The following is a 15804-nucleotide window of genomic DNA, read 5'->3' on the forward strand; positions in this document are numbered from 1 at the left end:
ATTAGGTCTCTTCGGGTTCTGGATCTTAGGGATAAGAACAACATTTGTAGCGTTTATGCCCTTATGCATATTGCTATTCAGAAAGAAATCGGAAACTGCTTCACAAAAATCATCACCAATAGACTCCCAATAATGCTTGAAAAAAAGCACTGACATTCTATCCGGCCTCGGCACCTTATGATTGCTCATATAAAAGAGAGTTCTTCTAAATTCATCACGCAAACGGGTCAGGATAAGCTCTTCCTGGTTCGCTTGAGAGATCCTCTCTTGGAACAACTGACTGCAATTAATCGTCTGGCCATCATCAGACCCCATAAAAATCCTTGTGAAGAAATTTATGAATTCACGACCAATTAACTCTCGGCTAGTAATCCAGACATTGTTCTGATCCAAAATACTCTCAATGGAATTTCCTCTTCCTTTAATAGCAGTCAAAAGGAAAAAGAATTTAGAACACTTATCACCTTCCTTGAGCCAAGAGATATCGGCCCGTTGTTTCCAATAGATCACTTTTCTTGCCAAAGTCTCATTCAGGGAGCTCCGAATATCACGTTCCATGTTCCAATCTCGGGCTCTTGTCGGTAATCTCTGCAACCAATCAAGCTTTTGTTCCAAATCTTTTATGATCGAGTCTATCTTACCATATTGCATACAATTTCAGCTAAGTAGAGCAACACGAGTCGCTCCAAGTTTCTTGTAGACTCGAGCTGGGGCCCAAGGGTGATCAACCGAAACCCACACATTGGCAACCACCAATTTGCTCCTTTCATCTCTCGTCCATCCTTCTTCAAATTTGAAGCATCTTTTAAATTTATGCTCCAAACCACTCAAAAGAAGACATAAAGGTCTATGGTCTGAATTACACGTCTGGGAAGAGCATAGAATAACTTTAGGAAACAGATTCAGCCAAGCTCCATTAATTAATCCTTTGTCAAGAGTAGATTTCACATGGCTCCTACCAGAACAGTGATTATCCCAAGTCATCTTATCACCTTGTATAGGCATATTAATAAGGCCTCGAGAATCAACAAGGTTAGAAATAAAAGGGATAAAGGGGTCCCTTTTGGAGGACCCTTCTCATTCCGAGTCACTTAAAACAAAATTTGTATCACCCAAAATCAACCAGGGCCCACCAAAACTATCCCCAATGTCCATTAACTCAGCCCAAAACTTTTTCTTAGCATTAAGGTAAGGAGGTCCATACACACACGAGCGGAGCCAAGGGTGTGAAGGAGGATCTGAATAAACAAGACCAAAGATAAGGTTATGAGAACAAGAGATACACTCAAAATCAAAACCAACTTTCCACGCCAAGATAATCCCCCCAACAATACCAATAGGCGGCACATTAATATTAAAGTAGAAGTGGAGGGATTTTAGAGTACGTACCAGGGGAGTAGCATCTACTTTAAGCTCAGTTAGAAAAACAAAATCAGGAGAGCGCGGTCTAATCAAGGGCTTTAGTTCTCGAACTATAGAGGTCTGCCCTAACCCTTTACAGTTCCAGGCAATGCCTCTCATGGCTCCTGTGGAGGAGATTTGACATTCTCCTCCACAGGGGTATGAGAGTGAGCAGACAAGCTGGAGCCAGATTCTTCAATAAAAAAAGAACCAACTAGAGGGTTCTTCATAACTCCTTCAGTGCGGTCCGGGGAACTAGAGATATCATTAGAGGGTTCTTCATAGGCCACCTTAGATTCCAAGTCCTGATCCTTAGGATCCCAAGGGAAGTCCCGTACAACACCCGAGTGCATTCGGAGTATTTTCTGTGGTCTGGAGCAAGCCGAATAAGGGGCATCATACAATTTTCTTTTCTTAAATGGTGTAGTTCTTTCAGTTGTTTCCGACGTAGTCAACACACCAATATCACCTCCCAATTGCCTAATCTCAAATAAATCCATCTTTCCAAAATGTTTAAGATCATGTAAGAGAGTTTCTTGGCCCTTAAAAAAGAGAGACAAAGCCTTTTCCTCATCTTGACTATTCTCGGCCACAAGCCCACTAGGTGGGTCCTTAATTAATTCCTTGGGGCCCATATTATTACTTTGGTCGAATGGAGACTGGGCCTTTGACTGCCCACCATGAAGTGGACCTTCCTCCACACTCTCAATATTACCAATTTTCCACTTAAAACTTCGGGCCCCACTACCACATTAGAATTGGTCATAGGCACATTAGATATCACATTCGACCCAACATACTCGGCCCATGACTCAAAACACAACCCACTTCATTTTCCACATTCAAATTCAACGCACAATCGAGGCACGGTAACTTCCTTCAATCGCTGAAACGGGTATCTTCTCAGGAGCCTTTTCTCCTAACAGATGACCTTCCTCACTCCTATTACCAGAAGTAGCTATTGCCTGAACAGTAACATCAGGTATGGTCTTGGGGAGCCACACCGCCTGCACAGGCTTCTCGAAATTAGCATTCACGTGACTAAGAGAGGTCACCATCATCGTTGTTCTCCTTGATCTACGAGCATTGCCCTTCAGACCAACACCAGCAACCCCGTCGACTGCCTTCAACAGAGTCACATCACGAAAGGACTTCCCCGAAGCCGAGGCCAATGCTCCACGAGCAAAACTAGAAACTGGACCTGAGAATACATCCAAATACATTGAAGCAGTGGAGAGCCACGAGACAAACATGGGGAAAGGGGTGCCCTCACGATTCGCAATCATCACTGGTGAAGATAAATTGCATTCCCCATCGTAAGTAACCAAGCACACCACATTTATAACAGAAAATTCATATTCGTTCGAACTTGAACTGTAGCCATCGTTTCTCACCATTTGCTAAGTCGAAATAGCATCCAGATGTCAGTGGTTTTGCAAAATCAATATCAACTTGCACTTTCATAAACTTACACCACGAGAAAAGTATATAATCTTCTAAATCCACTCTCACAACCTTTCTAGCAAGATTATCCAAGAAATTACCATTAGCTGTTGAAAAATATTTATGTGGTTGATTATGGATTTGCATCCATAACCTCAAATGTTTAAACTCAACCGAGCCAATCATACTCGTAGTAAATAAAAAATATATTTTTTTTTTCTTCTTCTTAATTTCTTTTTCACATTTTTTCCTTTTTCCTTAACAAAAAAAATCATAACTAAATTCCAATTGTAAGATTTTTGTAAATTAGATAAGAAAATAAATTGGGACGTGGTATACACGAATCTACTTTGCGGGAGTGAGTTGGGTATCACGGAGACTGTGATGTAGGGCGTCGCTTTCGCAGTAATAAAAATAATATTAATAACAATATTTGTCTTTTTAATTAATTAATTAATTAATTAATTAATATAATGTTTGATACGGAAAGGGATATGTATGAAATTATTATGGAAGCTTTTTTCCCTATAAAAATACATAAACCTTCTCTTTACTTCTCTTACACAATATTTCATCTCTCTCTCTCCCTCTCTCTTTCTCTCTTCTCTCTCTCTCTCTCTCTCTCTCTTCTCAAGAATCATGGGATACTATACTCGAAACCCTAACAACCGTCCCAACAACAACCGTCCTCAGGCCAATCGCCGAAAAAGGATCCCTCCTCTTTCCGACGGCACCACCTCCCCTCCGGCTACCAAATCCACGGTCGAAAAGCCTCATCACGTCGGAAGCTTCTTCACGGGTCAAATCAAGATCTTGAAACGCGGCGAGGAACTTAAAGAAAAGGTTACGACGATGACTAAGACAACAACGAAGTCAGCTGTAGACGCGAGTCCTCCCCGAAAGGAACACTGCAGACTAACCAATCCTGAGTCGCCGGGTTTGCTTGGCCCAGAACCTTTGTCGATTCAAACTCGAATCCGATCTCAAGAACCTACACGAACTTCTCTGTTCTACGCAGGGTCGACGGTATGTATAGCTTCGCCACCGCCGAGTTCTCTCCCTCTTCCGGTTTTCTCAAAGAAAGGTGTAGCATCTACGATTAATCTTGAAGCAACTAGTGTTTTGTTGAAGGTTTTACGTCTCGATATGGCTTGAATCTGGTCAGATCTTTTGTTTAAAATGGTAGATCTACTGTGAATCGATGCAGATCTATCGTTTTTTCAGCCATGGATACTAACTTTTACATGGAAATTCTCTCTTTCTTTTCTTTTCTTTCTTCCCTTTGTTAAGTTTGAGTTTTCTGACTGCTTGACCTTCCCTTATTTTTTCAACGGGAGGTCAGTCATAACTCTCGACCTTAGCTTTTCCGAAAATCATCCAAAGTCAGTGTATAAAATCTGGGTAGCGAAACCATGATCTATGTAGCTAGTTTTGTTGTTTCTTTAGGGATCTTTCGTTTTGGGGTTTCTCTTTTGTAGTAGGTCTGGGTATTTTGATAATATATTTATGTGTATACCTCGAAAGAAAAAGGTCGTAGAGTTGACTAGTTCTATATCTGCTGTTGTAAGCTCATCCCTGTAATCTAGACTTTTCAGTCTTTCAATCTTGGTAAAAATCTTCTGTTTTTTGTATTTATTTTTCTTTTTTGATATATAAAAGCAAGTTGAGTAGGTTAGAAATGATAAAGATTAAAATGAAAAAAATAATATTAATATATGTGAGATATTTAATTAATTAATTTCTTAAATATAGACAATAACTCACGTAGTCTTTTTCTGTTTTTATATTTCATTTGTTGGTTTTTTACTATTTTTAATAATCAATAATACCTTTATTGTAATATTAAATATTGATTTGTTTGTTCTAGCTGGTCTCAATAATAATAAAAAATGGGAAGCCAAAGTTGACTGGTCAAAGAGATTTGTAGTAGTTGATGACATCAGACGGTTCATGTTGCATCTTTTTTTTAATTATTAATAACTCTTCCATTTAAGTTAATTACAATCAGTGCAGAAATATTAGAGGGTGAAATATATATAAATAACTATTCCTACACTAACTCACAATCTAAAGCTCTAAACAAAATCCTATTGACTAATTTTTTTACAATATGACTCTACAATAGAAATTGGTAAACAGGCTTTTCTTTATAACAAAGAAGGTAATAACAGCTTTTCCAAAATCAGTCAACAAATCTTGATACTCGTCAAATTTCTATATTTTTGCAGCTATGTATTTGGGTTATGTTAAATATTGGTGAGGATCCTTGAGGTCATGGTATATACCATTAGAGATAAAAGAATGCTATTCTTAAAATTTGTATTGATGCTACACAATAGCATTGATGTTATGTTTTTTTTATACAATAAAAAATTAATAGTACAATATATATATAATAGTTTAATAAAAAAAAAAAATTACATACATATAATAATATGTGATATTATAATTATAATATTTTTAAAAAGTATTATACCATTGAAGTGTTCTTAGAAGTAAAGGTGCCAAAAATGATATGGAAGAAAAATAAAATAAAATATTATATTTTAGATGATGTGGAGATATAGAGCATCTTCAAAAAATACTATCATTAAAGATGCTCTTAAAACCTTAATTAGTGCCTAACACAATGAGTATAATTAATGTTATGTATATCAGTATAACAGTTTTTGGTGGTGTATTTATAATTTATAATAGTGAGCCACATGAAATTAATGATAACCAACCTTCCCGATAAAATGTTTAATCTTTTATTGGGTAGGACTTTTGAAATTCCAAAGCAATCAATTGCCATTTCTTACCTACAAGCTAATTAGAAGAGGAAGGGACTTAGAATAAAAAGCAAGATGGTATCCCAATTTCTTTTCCTTTTTCTTTGAAGAAAAATAGCCTAAGAAAAAAGAGTGTTTGAGAATTCATTAATCAATAGTAGTCTATCTGTAAAGCAGCATATATACAATTTAGATAGCCATGTCACCAAACATAATAATCACAGAGCTAGCTTTATAGAGTGTGCAATATTATTAGTAATCTTAGGACAATAAAATAGATAATAGGAAAGTGTTATCCCAATTTAACACATCCTATTGAGAGTGACACTAACCAAAGGTAAAGCAACACCTCAATTTACAAACATCCCAAGAGCAAGAAAGAGTTATGGAATAAAGATAACTGAGGAAGGAAGATTTGTTATGCATTTTATTACGTATACATAATTGGATTGTTATGCCTATAAATTTGTTTGATCTAACAAAGAAGTGATCCCACACAGCAGAAAACAAATCTCCAAGAACTTGTTAGCACACACACAAAAAATACAACAAAAGAGAGAAACCAGCTATGGAGTTCTTTAGTGCTTGTGTTACATCAAATTAGTATTTACAGAGAGGTCTAGAGCATTTTTATAGATAGACTCTTGGACTCTAACCAGAACATAACTAACAAAACTATCTAACTTGATCATCAAAAGATACCCGTGTTAGTAACAGAAAAACTAAATAATAAACCATCTATATTAATTAATTAACAGTGAATATTAACTACAATATATTCTACACCTATTAACTGATAATTTGTATAGAAACTGTGTGAATTTGATCACTACGATTAGTCTTGAGTGATTAGAAGCAAGTTTAGACTTTGTTGTTGGTGTGCATATATTATATATTTGAAGGGCTATCATGTGTCGACACCTTGTTGAGTTCAAAGGTTATATTAAATTTTGTGGCTCATCTCGCATTTCCTATGAATAATTTTTCATCTTTTGAACTAGTGAAAAACTATTCATAAGTAATGTGGGACTAATCACAAAAAGCAAATCATATTTCACTTTTTCCAAGTTATAATATAATCTAAGTAATTAGGGATGTAAATAGCTAGGGCGGGGTCGGATGGCTTTCTAGTTTCTACCCTTGCTTCGTTTAAGGGTTAGGGATCTAATCAATCCCTGTTTAATAAAAAAGGTTTTTTTTAATCAGTAAAATGATGCTAAAATATCCAATGTTTACCTTTTTATCTTATAAGAAAATCATAATCAAAAAATCTTTTTTAAAAAAATAATAGCTGTTTACCTTACCAAAATTAATAATAATATTTTATAGTATACTAAGTAGATATTTCTCATGGAGAAGATAATATTCTAAATGTATTTATATAACTTTTTAATTTAACCATTTTTAAACTTATCTTTGATGAAGGCTTGGGTGGGCGAAACCACATAGAGCGGGTGGTCGCTCTATCTGAAATTTAGTTTGATTTTAAGTAATTTGGGACTTATGCTTAAATTGGGCATTTATACAAATATTGTACTTTTATTTGAGTTACATTAATAATTTAATTGTTTTATTAAAATATGAGTTGATGAATAGTTATTTGCCATTTTAACTCATATATAGTTGGTGATCTATAGTTAATAGACTTAGAATCTGTGTAAAGTCTAGCTGAAGTAAAAGTAGAAGTAGAAGTGTGTGAGCTTTTACTGAAACCTCTAATAAAGAGACCCAGTCCAACTATAGGATTTTTGTTGCTAAATCTTCTCCCTTACTCTATAAATAATATATTGTACTACCAAACTCTATCATTTCTCAATTATTTCTATAGAGCGATGAGATATGTTTATTATATCATTCAATTATTTGTAGTATTCTAAGTTATATGTAATATTGTATCATGATATTTAATAAATTTTCTAACATGAAGTATCAAATTGTAAATTGTGCATAATTTAGGGCCAGTTTGGCACAGCTGTACTGTGAGAAAAAGCAGTTGTAGCTGTGCTGTGAGAAAAAACAGCTGTAGCAAAACTGTGAGAAAAAACCGAGCTGAGTGTTTGGAAAATTATAAATTTTAAAGTACTATGAGTTGTTAAGATCTATTATAATGATAATGTTATAATTTAGTTTATTATAATGTAAAAACTTATTTTATATAATACTTTATTTTTTATATATTTTTAATTTTTTTCAAATATAAATTTATATGGATTTGATAAAAATAATTTATAGTATTTGTTTATTATATTTTATCAAATGTAAAAAAAAAAATTAGAAACTGAAGTATATAAGAAAAATTTTAGGTTGATGTTGTTTGTTAATATTAAAATAAAATATAATTTTTTTTGAAAAAAAATAAGAGATTTAATATGTTGTTTATTTTATTTTATTTTTATTTTTTTTAATATGTAATAAATAAGTAAATATGGTTTTAGCACAAAAAAAATTATTATAGTCTTTTAATCAAAATAACTTTTTCTAAAAGTTGGGTAGGAGCAGCTTCAGCTTTTAGCTGCAGCTTCTCAAAAAATTCTTCAAAAAGCTATTTTTTGACTGTTTGCCAAACACATTTTTGTCACAGCTTTTTCAAAAAGCAACTTTTAGCTTTTTTAAAAGCTGTGCCAAACAGGCCTTTAGAGACTAAGATGCAAATAGACTTAAATTTAAAAACTAAGTTAGTAAATATCTCTTTTTTTGAAAAAAAATTAACAAAATAACTAAATATAATAAATTAGCTAATAAAAATTATAAAAATACATTTACTACATATTAATTTTTTTTTTTACAAAAAATATATAATAATTAAATTAAGTTATATAACTTTTTAGTATTACATATTAATATATTGTAACAAAAACGAATCAATATATTAAATCATTAAATATATACAACAGTATTTGATATATTGTATCACTAAAAATTAATATACCGTAGTAATAAAATTATATACCACAAAGAAATTATAACAATACTAAATTAATACTCAAAAATATATATTATGTTAACAAAATTATATATACCACTATTAAAATATGTATACATACAAATTTTTTATATATATAATCACTATATATAATAAAATAGAAACTGAATATCATCTTAAATAAATGAATATTTTATACACAATATAAATTAACTATATACCATACAACAAAACATATATACCTACAATAAAAAATAAAATAAAATAATATAATATTATTAAAAAAAAATTATATACACCATATTTACAAAATTATACAACCACAAAATAATTATATCATACCTATAAGATTATATATCACTTTTATATATAATAAACTTAAAAACTAAACATGCATGCTCTAAAAAAAATAATATAGTATACCATATAACAAAAAATATAAACCTTACAATAGAAATATATATATAATAACAACAAATAAAAATAAAAGTGTGGAGAACCAAAAACTAAATTAAATTTTCAAGTTTGATATGGAAAATTTTGTTGAATTGAGTATTTTATTATAAGAGTATTGGCAGCGAAGATACGTGAACTATACAGTTTGTGACACTTATCCCAATAAACTGATTTTTAGGGGTAAAACTCTCCCAACCTTTCTTCTATTTTGCTATTTACTATTCTATCCAACAATTCTGTTAAGTGTCATGTTGGATATGCCACAATATACATAAATATATATGTGACAGATTTTTAGCAGCTATATAATGTTAATTATTTAAATATAATAAAAATTATTTTGAAATTGTAAAACCATTTTAAAAAAAAATAAAAATAAATAAATAATTACATTTTTGTCCCTTTGAACCATCGACAACATCATGGTTCATTGTTCTCCTTCTTCCTCCTTTCCTTTTTCTTTCTCTACACACCCTAACCCTCTCAAGAACCATCTAATCCGTGAAGAGCTTAGTTAAATTCAAAGCTTCAAGATCCACAGCTTACTTGAGGAAGGTTGGGTCCTCGTCTTCGAGAACTATCTGAATTGGTGACGAGCCAAAGTTGTCAGCTATGGCGAGAAAGATCTTCTTCATCTCGAAGCTGAGCTCTTCTTGTCAGAAGGAATGAAAAAGATGTATTGCTATTCCTCAAAATACAAGAGTACACAGTACAACATATTTATAATAAAGTGGAGACCTAAGGAGGGACACATGTCACCATACAATAAAAGCAAGTAAATAATACAATAAAATAACACTATGTTTAACATCCCCCCTCAAACTCACGGGGTTAGAAGCACCGTGAGTTTGGTGCGGAGTTCCTGAAAGCGAGAAGTAGTGAGTGGTTTTGTGAGACAATCAGCAACTTGGTCTTCGGAGGGAGTGTAGCAAAGTTGGAGAAGCCCGTTCTTTACTCGTTCACGAACAAAGTGATAGTCAATTTCAACATGCTTGGTACGAGCATGTAAAACAGGATTGGAGGCGAGATGTAGTGTACTGATGTTGTCACAATGCATAGTAGGCGGTGCAGCAAGAGGGAAGCCGAGTTCACTAAGAAGTGATTGAAGCCAAGAAACCTCGGAAGCGCCATTTGCAAGAGCGCGATATTCAGATTCTGTACTGGACCGTGAGACAACTTTCTGTTTAGCCGAAGACCATGAGATGAGGTTTAATCCAAAGTATATACAATAAGCACTAGTGCTGCGGCGGTCATCAAGACATGAAGCCCAATTTACATTAGTGAAGCAATGAAGTTCTCTTGTAGGATCAGGTTGAAGGAGGATGCCAAGGTGAGCCGTGCCATTCAGGTAACGGAGAACTCGTTTTGCAACTTGGTAATGGATGGTAGTGGGGGCATGGAGAAACTGGCAGAGTTTGTTGACGGTGAAATATCAGGCCGTGTGAGTGTACAGTATTGCAAGGCTCCAACAAGACTGCGATAAGGAGTACCATCGGTAAGGGGCTCACCATCATAGAGAGATAAAGAGTTAAAATCCATGGGTGTAGGGACCGGTTTGGTGTCAACTAAACATGTTTTAGTGAGGAGATCCCTGATATACTTCGTTTGGGACAAGTGAAAACCGGCGGGAGAGCGATGAACTTGAACCCCGAGAAAAAAATGGAGAGGCCCGAGATCTTTGACTACAAACCGAGTAGAGAGATATGTAAGAAGGGCAACAATAGTAGAGGAAGATGAGCCAGCCACAATAATATCATCCACATAAATTAAGAGCACTATGATGACAGAATCGGATCTGTATATGAAGAGAGATGTGTCGGCTTGAGAAGCAACAAATCCCCATTGTAGAATGGCAGTGCTAAGCTTGAAAAACCAGGCCCGTGGTGATTGTTTGAGACCGTAGAGAGACTTAGTTAACTTGCAAATATGGTGTGGATGAACGGGATCAACAAAGCCCTCGGGTTGAGTCATGTACACAGTCTCGGTGAGGTCACCATGAAGAAAGGAATTTTGAACATCTAGTTGCTTCACAATCCAATTGAAAGACACGGCCAAGGAGAGGACCAACCGAATGGAATTCGGCTTAACCACGAGACTAAAAGTTTCATGATAGTCAAGCCCTTGAGTTTGATGAAAGCCCTTGGCAACTAAGCGAGCTTTGTAGCGTTCCACGGACCCATCCGCATTTAGTTTGATGCGATACACCCACTTGCAACCAATTACTTTAAAACCGGAGGGTGGAGGAACAAGAATCCATGTGCCTTGAGATTTTAAGTCAACCACTTCAGTATCCATGGCCGCAAGCCATTTGGGATCTTTGCTAGCTTCTCGAAAGTTTGATGGCTCAACCGGTGTACCTGCGGCAACACTAAAAAACAAACGAGGCTTTGTGATGCCCGATTTAGCTCTAGTAATCATGGGGTGTACATTAGTATGGGCAATGGGAAGAGCACATGGGTCTTGCAAATCTACTATCATAGGGATGATGGGTGGGGAGGCCGTGGAAGATGATGAAGAAGATGTATGTGAGGAGGGTGTATGAACGGGAGGACTAATAGGAGTAACATGAGATGTAGAGGGGGAAGTGGGAAATGGTTGAGTTCGGGTCGATGGAGGAGAAGGGGAATGATGAGAAGAGATGTGTGTGGATGGATTAAGGGGAGATGGATGAGTTGGGGTAACATTGGGAATATTTGTGGTGGTGGGAACCGAGAGAGGTAAGGCTGTAATGACGGAGTGAGGAGCATGAGAGGGTGGTAAAGTGGCCGAGGGAGTGGCAAAGGGAAAACATGACTCATTAAAGATGACATGACGAGTGATAAAGAGACGTCCGGAGGTGGGATGAAGGCAAAGATAGCCTTTGTGTTTGCTGCTATAGCTAAGGAAAGTGCAAGGAGAGGAGCGAAACTCAAGTTTATGAGTGTTATAAGGCCTAAGAAAGGGGAAACATTGGCAGCCAAAAACTCAGAGTAATGAATAGTTTGGAGCTTTGTTGTAAAGTAAGTAATAAGGGCTGTCATAATGAAGAACACGAGTAGGAAGGCGATTGATTAAATAAACAGCAGTGGAGAAGGTGTAAGGCCAAAAAAGAAGAGGAAGATGGGCATGAGCTAACAAAGTGAGGCCGGTTTCAACAACATGACGATTTTTGCGCTCTACGCGGCCATTTTGTTGAGGTGTATGAGGACATGAGAGATAATGGCGAATGCCATGTTGAGTGAAGAACCGAGACAAAGAGCGGTATTCACCACCCCAATCGGTTCGAACCGATTGAATGGTGCTTTGAAATTGAGTGGAAACAAGATTTTTAAAGGTAAGAAATGTAGTGAATGCTTCATCTTTTGTATTGAGAAGATAAAACCAAGTGAAACGTGTGTAATCATCAATAAATAAGAGAAAATATTTAACACCAGTGATGGAAGTAACCGGGGCCGGACCCCAAATGTCAGAATGTATTAATTTAAAGGGTTTTGAAGCCCGAGATACAAAGTTGTTAAAACTAAGTCTATGAGATTTGCCTAATTGGCAAGTAGTACAAAAAGTTAGGCAATCTCTTCTTGGAAAAGAAAAATTACAAGTAGATGAAATGCGAGAGACAATCTCAGCGGCTGGATGACCCAAGCGAGACTACCATAAGTCAATAGAATTCTTGGAAGTGTAGAGGAGTTGTGGGGAGGCAACAAGTGTTGAGGCAGGGGCTGGGTGAACACGGTAGATGCCTTGATCAAGAAGGCCTTTAAGAATGACTTGATGATTGGCCTGATTTTTGATAAGAAAGAAAGTGGGGTGAAACTCAACATAGGCATTATTATCCAAACAAAGTTGGGATACACTAAGCAGATTTTTGGACAATGAAGGTGAATGATAAGTGCGATTGAGTTTAATAATAGGAAAGGATGATGATGGTAGACATGCAGTACCCACATGAGAAATTGAAGAAAACTTACCATTGCCCATAGTAATGCGGTCATTACCATGATACATAGTGGCGAATTCAAGGAGATTCAAATCGGGAGTGAAGTGGTGAGAAGCTCCGGAGTCCATATACCAAGCGGGATCGGTGAGAGCACCCGTGGATGAAGGAGTGGGAAGTAATGGTTGAGTGTTGGCTGGTGAAGGAGGCAATGGTGGGGAAGGGGTTTGTGGTTGTTGACTGAAATAGGCATTAAATGGACGTTGTGGTGGAGGTTGTAAGCTGAGATTGGTTCTGTGGTGACACATGAATGCCGTATGCCCTGTTTTGAAACATATTTGGCATCTCAGTGGTCTTAAAGGGGGACGGGGAGAACTAGAGGGAAGCCACGGTGTTGGAGATCGAGGAGGGGTGGGATAGTGGTTGCGAGGTCGATGAAATGAAGGTAGATTGGGTGGGCGTTTTGCTGAGGGTGTGACGAGAAGCGCAGTTGAGAAGAGGCTTGTGGAGAAGAGGATTTAGGTCTCTGTTTGGGAAACGAGAGGTTGGCAAAGTTGGCTTGAAGGGAGCTCAGTGAGGCAGCAGCGGTTTAGCGTTCTAAACGAGCTTCGTAGCTGAGAAGAAGGGCGTGTACCTCTTCAATGGTGGGTTTGACCGATCAAGCTAAGATGGGAATAACAAAGGCATTATACTCTGGTCCAAGGCCATTAAGGAGGTAAGTTAAATGTTCTTGAGAAGAGATGGGTTCTCCAACGGAAGCAAGGGTGTTGCAGAGAGTTTTTAGCTTTTGGAGATAAGCTGATGCACTGACTCTGTCTTTCTTAAAGTTCTGCAGCGCCGTGCGAAAGTCGGAGCTCCGTGCAAACGAGGCGGCGGAGTATGTGCGTTCAAGAGAAACCCAGATTTCTTCTGCAGTAGTGAAGCCCACGATCTGGCCGAGCATGGAGTCGGAGAGTGAGGCATATAGCCAGCTCATTAACAACCGGTTGTACCTGTGCCAAGCCGTGAAGGATGGGTTGACTTGGCTCAATGTTTCGTCGATAAATTGGGGTGGACGGAACACTGTGCCGTCGATTTAGCCTTCAAGTCCATTGGCTATGATTATGTTTTGCATTTGCATTCTCTAAACTAGGTAATTTGTGTCATCTAACTTGACTGAAATTGTTTGGTTGAAGGAAGGAAAATTTGGGGTTAAGGTTGGGGAAGAAGACGAGGCCGAGAGGGGTGTGGCGGCTGTAGTGTTAGGGTTTTGTGTGTTAGTGATAGTAGGGTTTGGAAGGGGGTTTTGGGTATTTTCATTTTCCATTTGTGGGATTGAGCTGGTACACTCTATTGATGCCATGGAGAGCCTTTTGGCTCTGATACCATGTCAGAAGGAATGAAAAAGATGTATTGCTATTCCTCAAAATACAAGAGTACACAGTACAACATATTTATAATAAAGTGGAGACCTAAGGAGGGACACATGTCACCATACAATAAAAGCAAGTAAATAATACAATAAAATAACACTATGGTTTAACACCTCTCGATCAATGGTGACACTTCGATCGCAGTCGAACTTGTCAGAGATGGACTCATAGAGCTGGGAGAGTTGTTTGACCGTGGTTATCTCACTCTACAACTACTCTGACAGATGGCCAAAGTGATGATTGGAGATAGGTACTCCCCGAGAGATTCACAAGATCACTTCACCCATTCTAGATCTGTTTAGATCTGCACTTTCATTCAGCAAAATCAGATTTGGTCGCTCACCCCGTTTGCCCGTTCTTCATCTTCAACTGCCAACCATTCACGAGTTCTGTTTGTTCGTTCGCTAAATGAGATTAACATCTTAGATTTGTGCTTCATCCATTTGGTATTGTAGAGAAAAATTTCCAAACTTGAATTGTTCGATTGAGATTTTTTTAGGTATTATTTTTGTTGTGCTTTTTAGGTGTTAATTAGATCTGTGAAGAGAGAAATATAGTGTGGTGGCATCGATAGTTGATTGTGGTTATGGTTGTGGTGACTGTGGTGTGGTAGCATCGGTGGTCGATTGGTTATGGTTGTGGTGGTTGTGGTGTGGGCGTAGTGGCAGGATGGTGGTGGTTGTAGTGGTTGTTGTGGGTGTTAGTGGTTGTGGTAATGTAATGTGATGGTAGTGGTTATGGAAAATACATGTAGCATGTTTACTTGAAGGGAATGTGAATTATTGGTATGGTATTGATTCCTATACAATCGTTTACTAAATTTTAGAAAGGGAGAAATAGTGGGACACACTCAAATTAGGGAGAAAATAAAAAGAAAGGTTATCTTCCCCCCATTTTTATAGGGGATACCTTTCTCTTTCTTAATTTATTTTATTTTAATTTTAATTTTATTAATTAAAAATGAAAAAGATAAATATGCCCTTTAAAAATCTATAAAAAATAAATAATTACATGCTCTAACAATTTCAATTTTATCAAATTAAAGCATTTAGATTACCTTTCCCAGTTATAATAAATAAAATAATCTGATTTTAGTTTTCTTTCCGTACATTTTAATAAACAGCATAATGAAATATTTTTTCTGATTATTTTCTATTTTAAGCCTTTTCATTTCTTCTATTGATTATTTTGATTTCAGTTACAGTTTAGTAAACGCACCAATAGAGTTAGGAAGAAGAAGATTGAAGAAAAGAGAAAACGATGGGAAAAAAACTAATTTATTAATTTTTTTAATATTATTTTAATTTTCCTATTCTTTTAATTATTTTTATTACTTTTTTAATATATTTTTAAAACTAATTTTAATAAAAAATGGGTCAATAAAGACTTATCACGTGTACATATGTGTACACTACCACATGTCTAATTGACATTTAACAACATAAAATAGACATAATAGTAAATAGCAAAATAGAAGTGAGGTTC

General features: G+C 36.1%; 1 protein-coding gene across 1 annotated transcript; it reads left to right on the forward strand.

Annotated features, from left to right (window-relative positions):
- Nucleotides 1-3483: 3483 nt before the first annotated feature.
- LOC115695786 (uncharacterized) lies at nt 3484-3999 on the forward strand. The gene has a single exon (XM_030622867.2). It carries the CDS (start codon nt 3484-3486, stop codon nt 3997-3999), a length of 516 nt encoding a protein of 171 aa, XP_030478727.2.
- Nucleotides 4000-15804: the final 11805 nt, after the last annotated feature.

Source organism: Cannabis sativa, chromosome X, assembly GCF_029168945.1.
Source record: "Cannabis sativa cultivar Pink pepper isolate KNU-18-1 chromosome X, ASM2916894v1, whole genome shotgun sequence".
NCBI lineage: Eukaryota > Viridiplantae > Streptophyta > Magnoliopsida > Rosales > Cannabaceae > Cannabis > Cannabis sativa.

Excerpts from the sequence above, each read along its gene's own strand:
- LOC115695786 (XM_030622867.2), top strand. The coding sequence starts at position 3,484 with ATGGGATACTATACTCGAAACCCTAACAACCGTCCCAACAACAACCGT.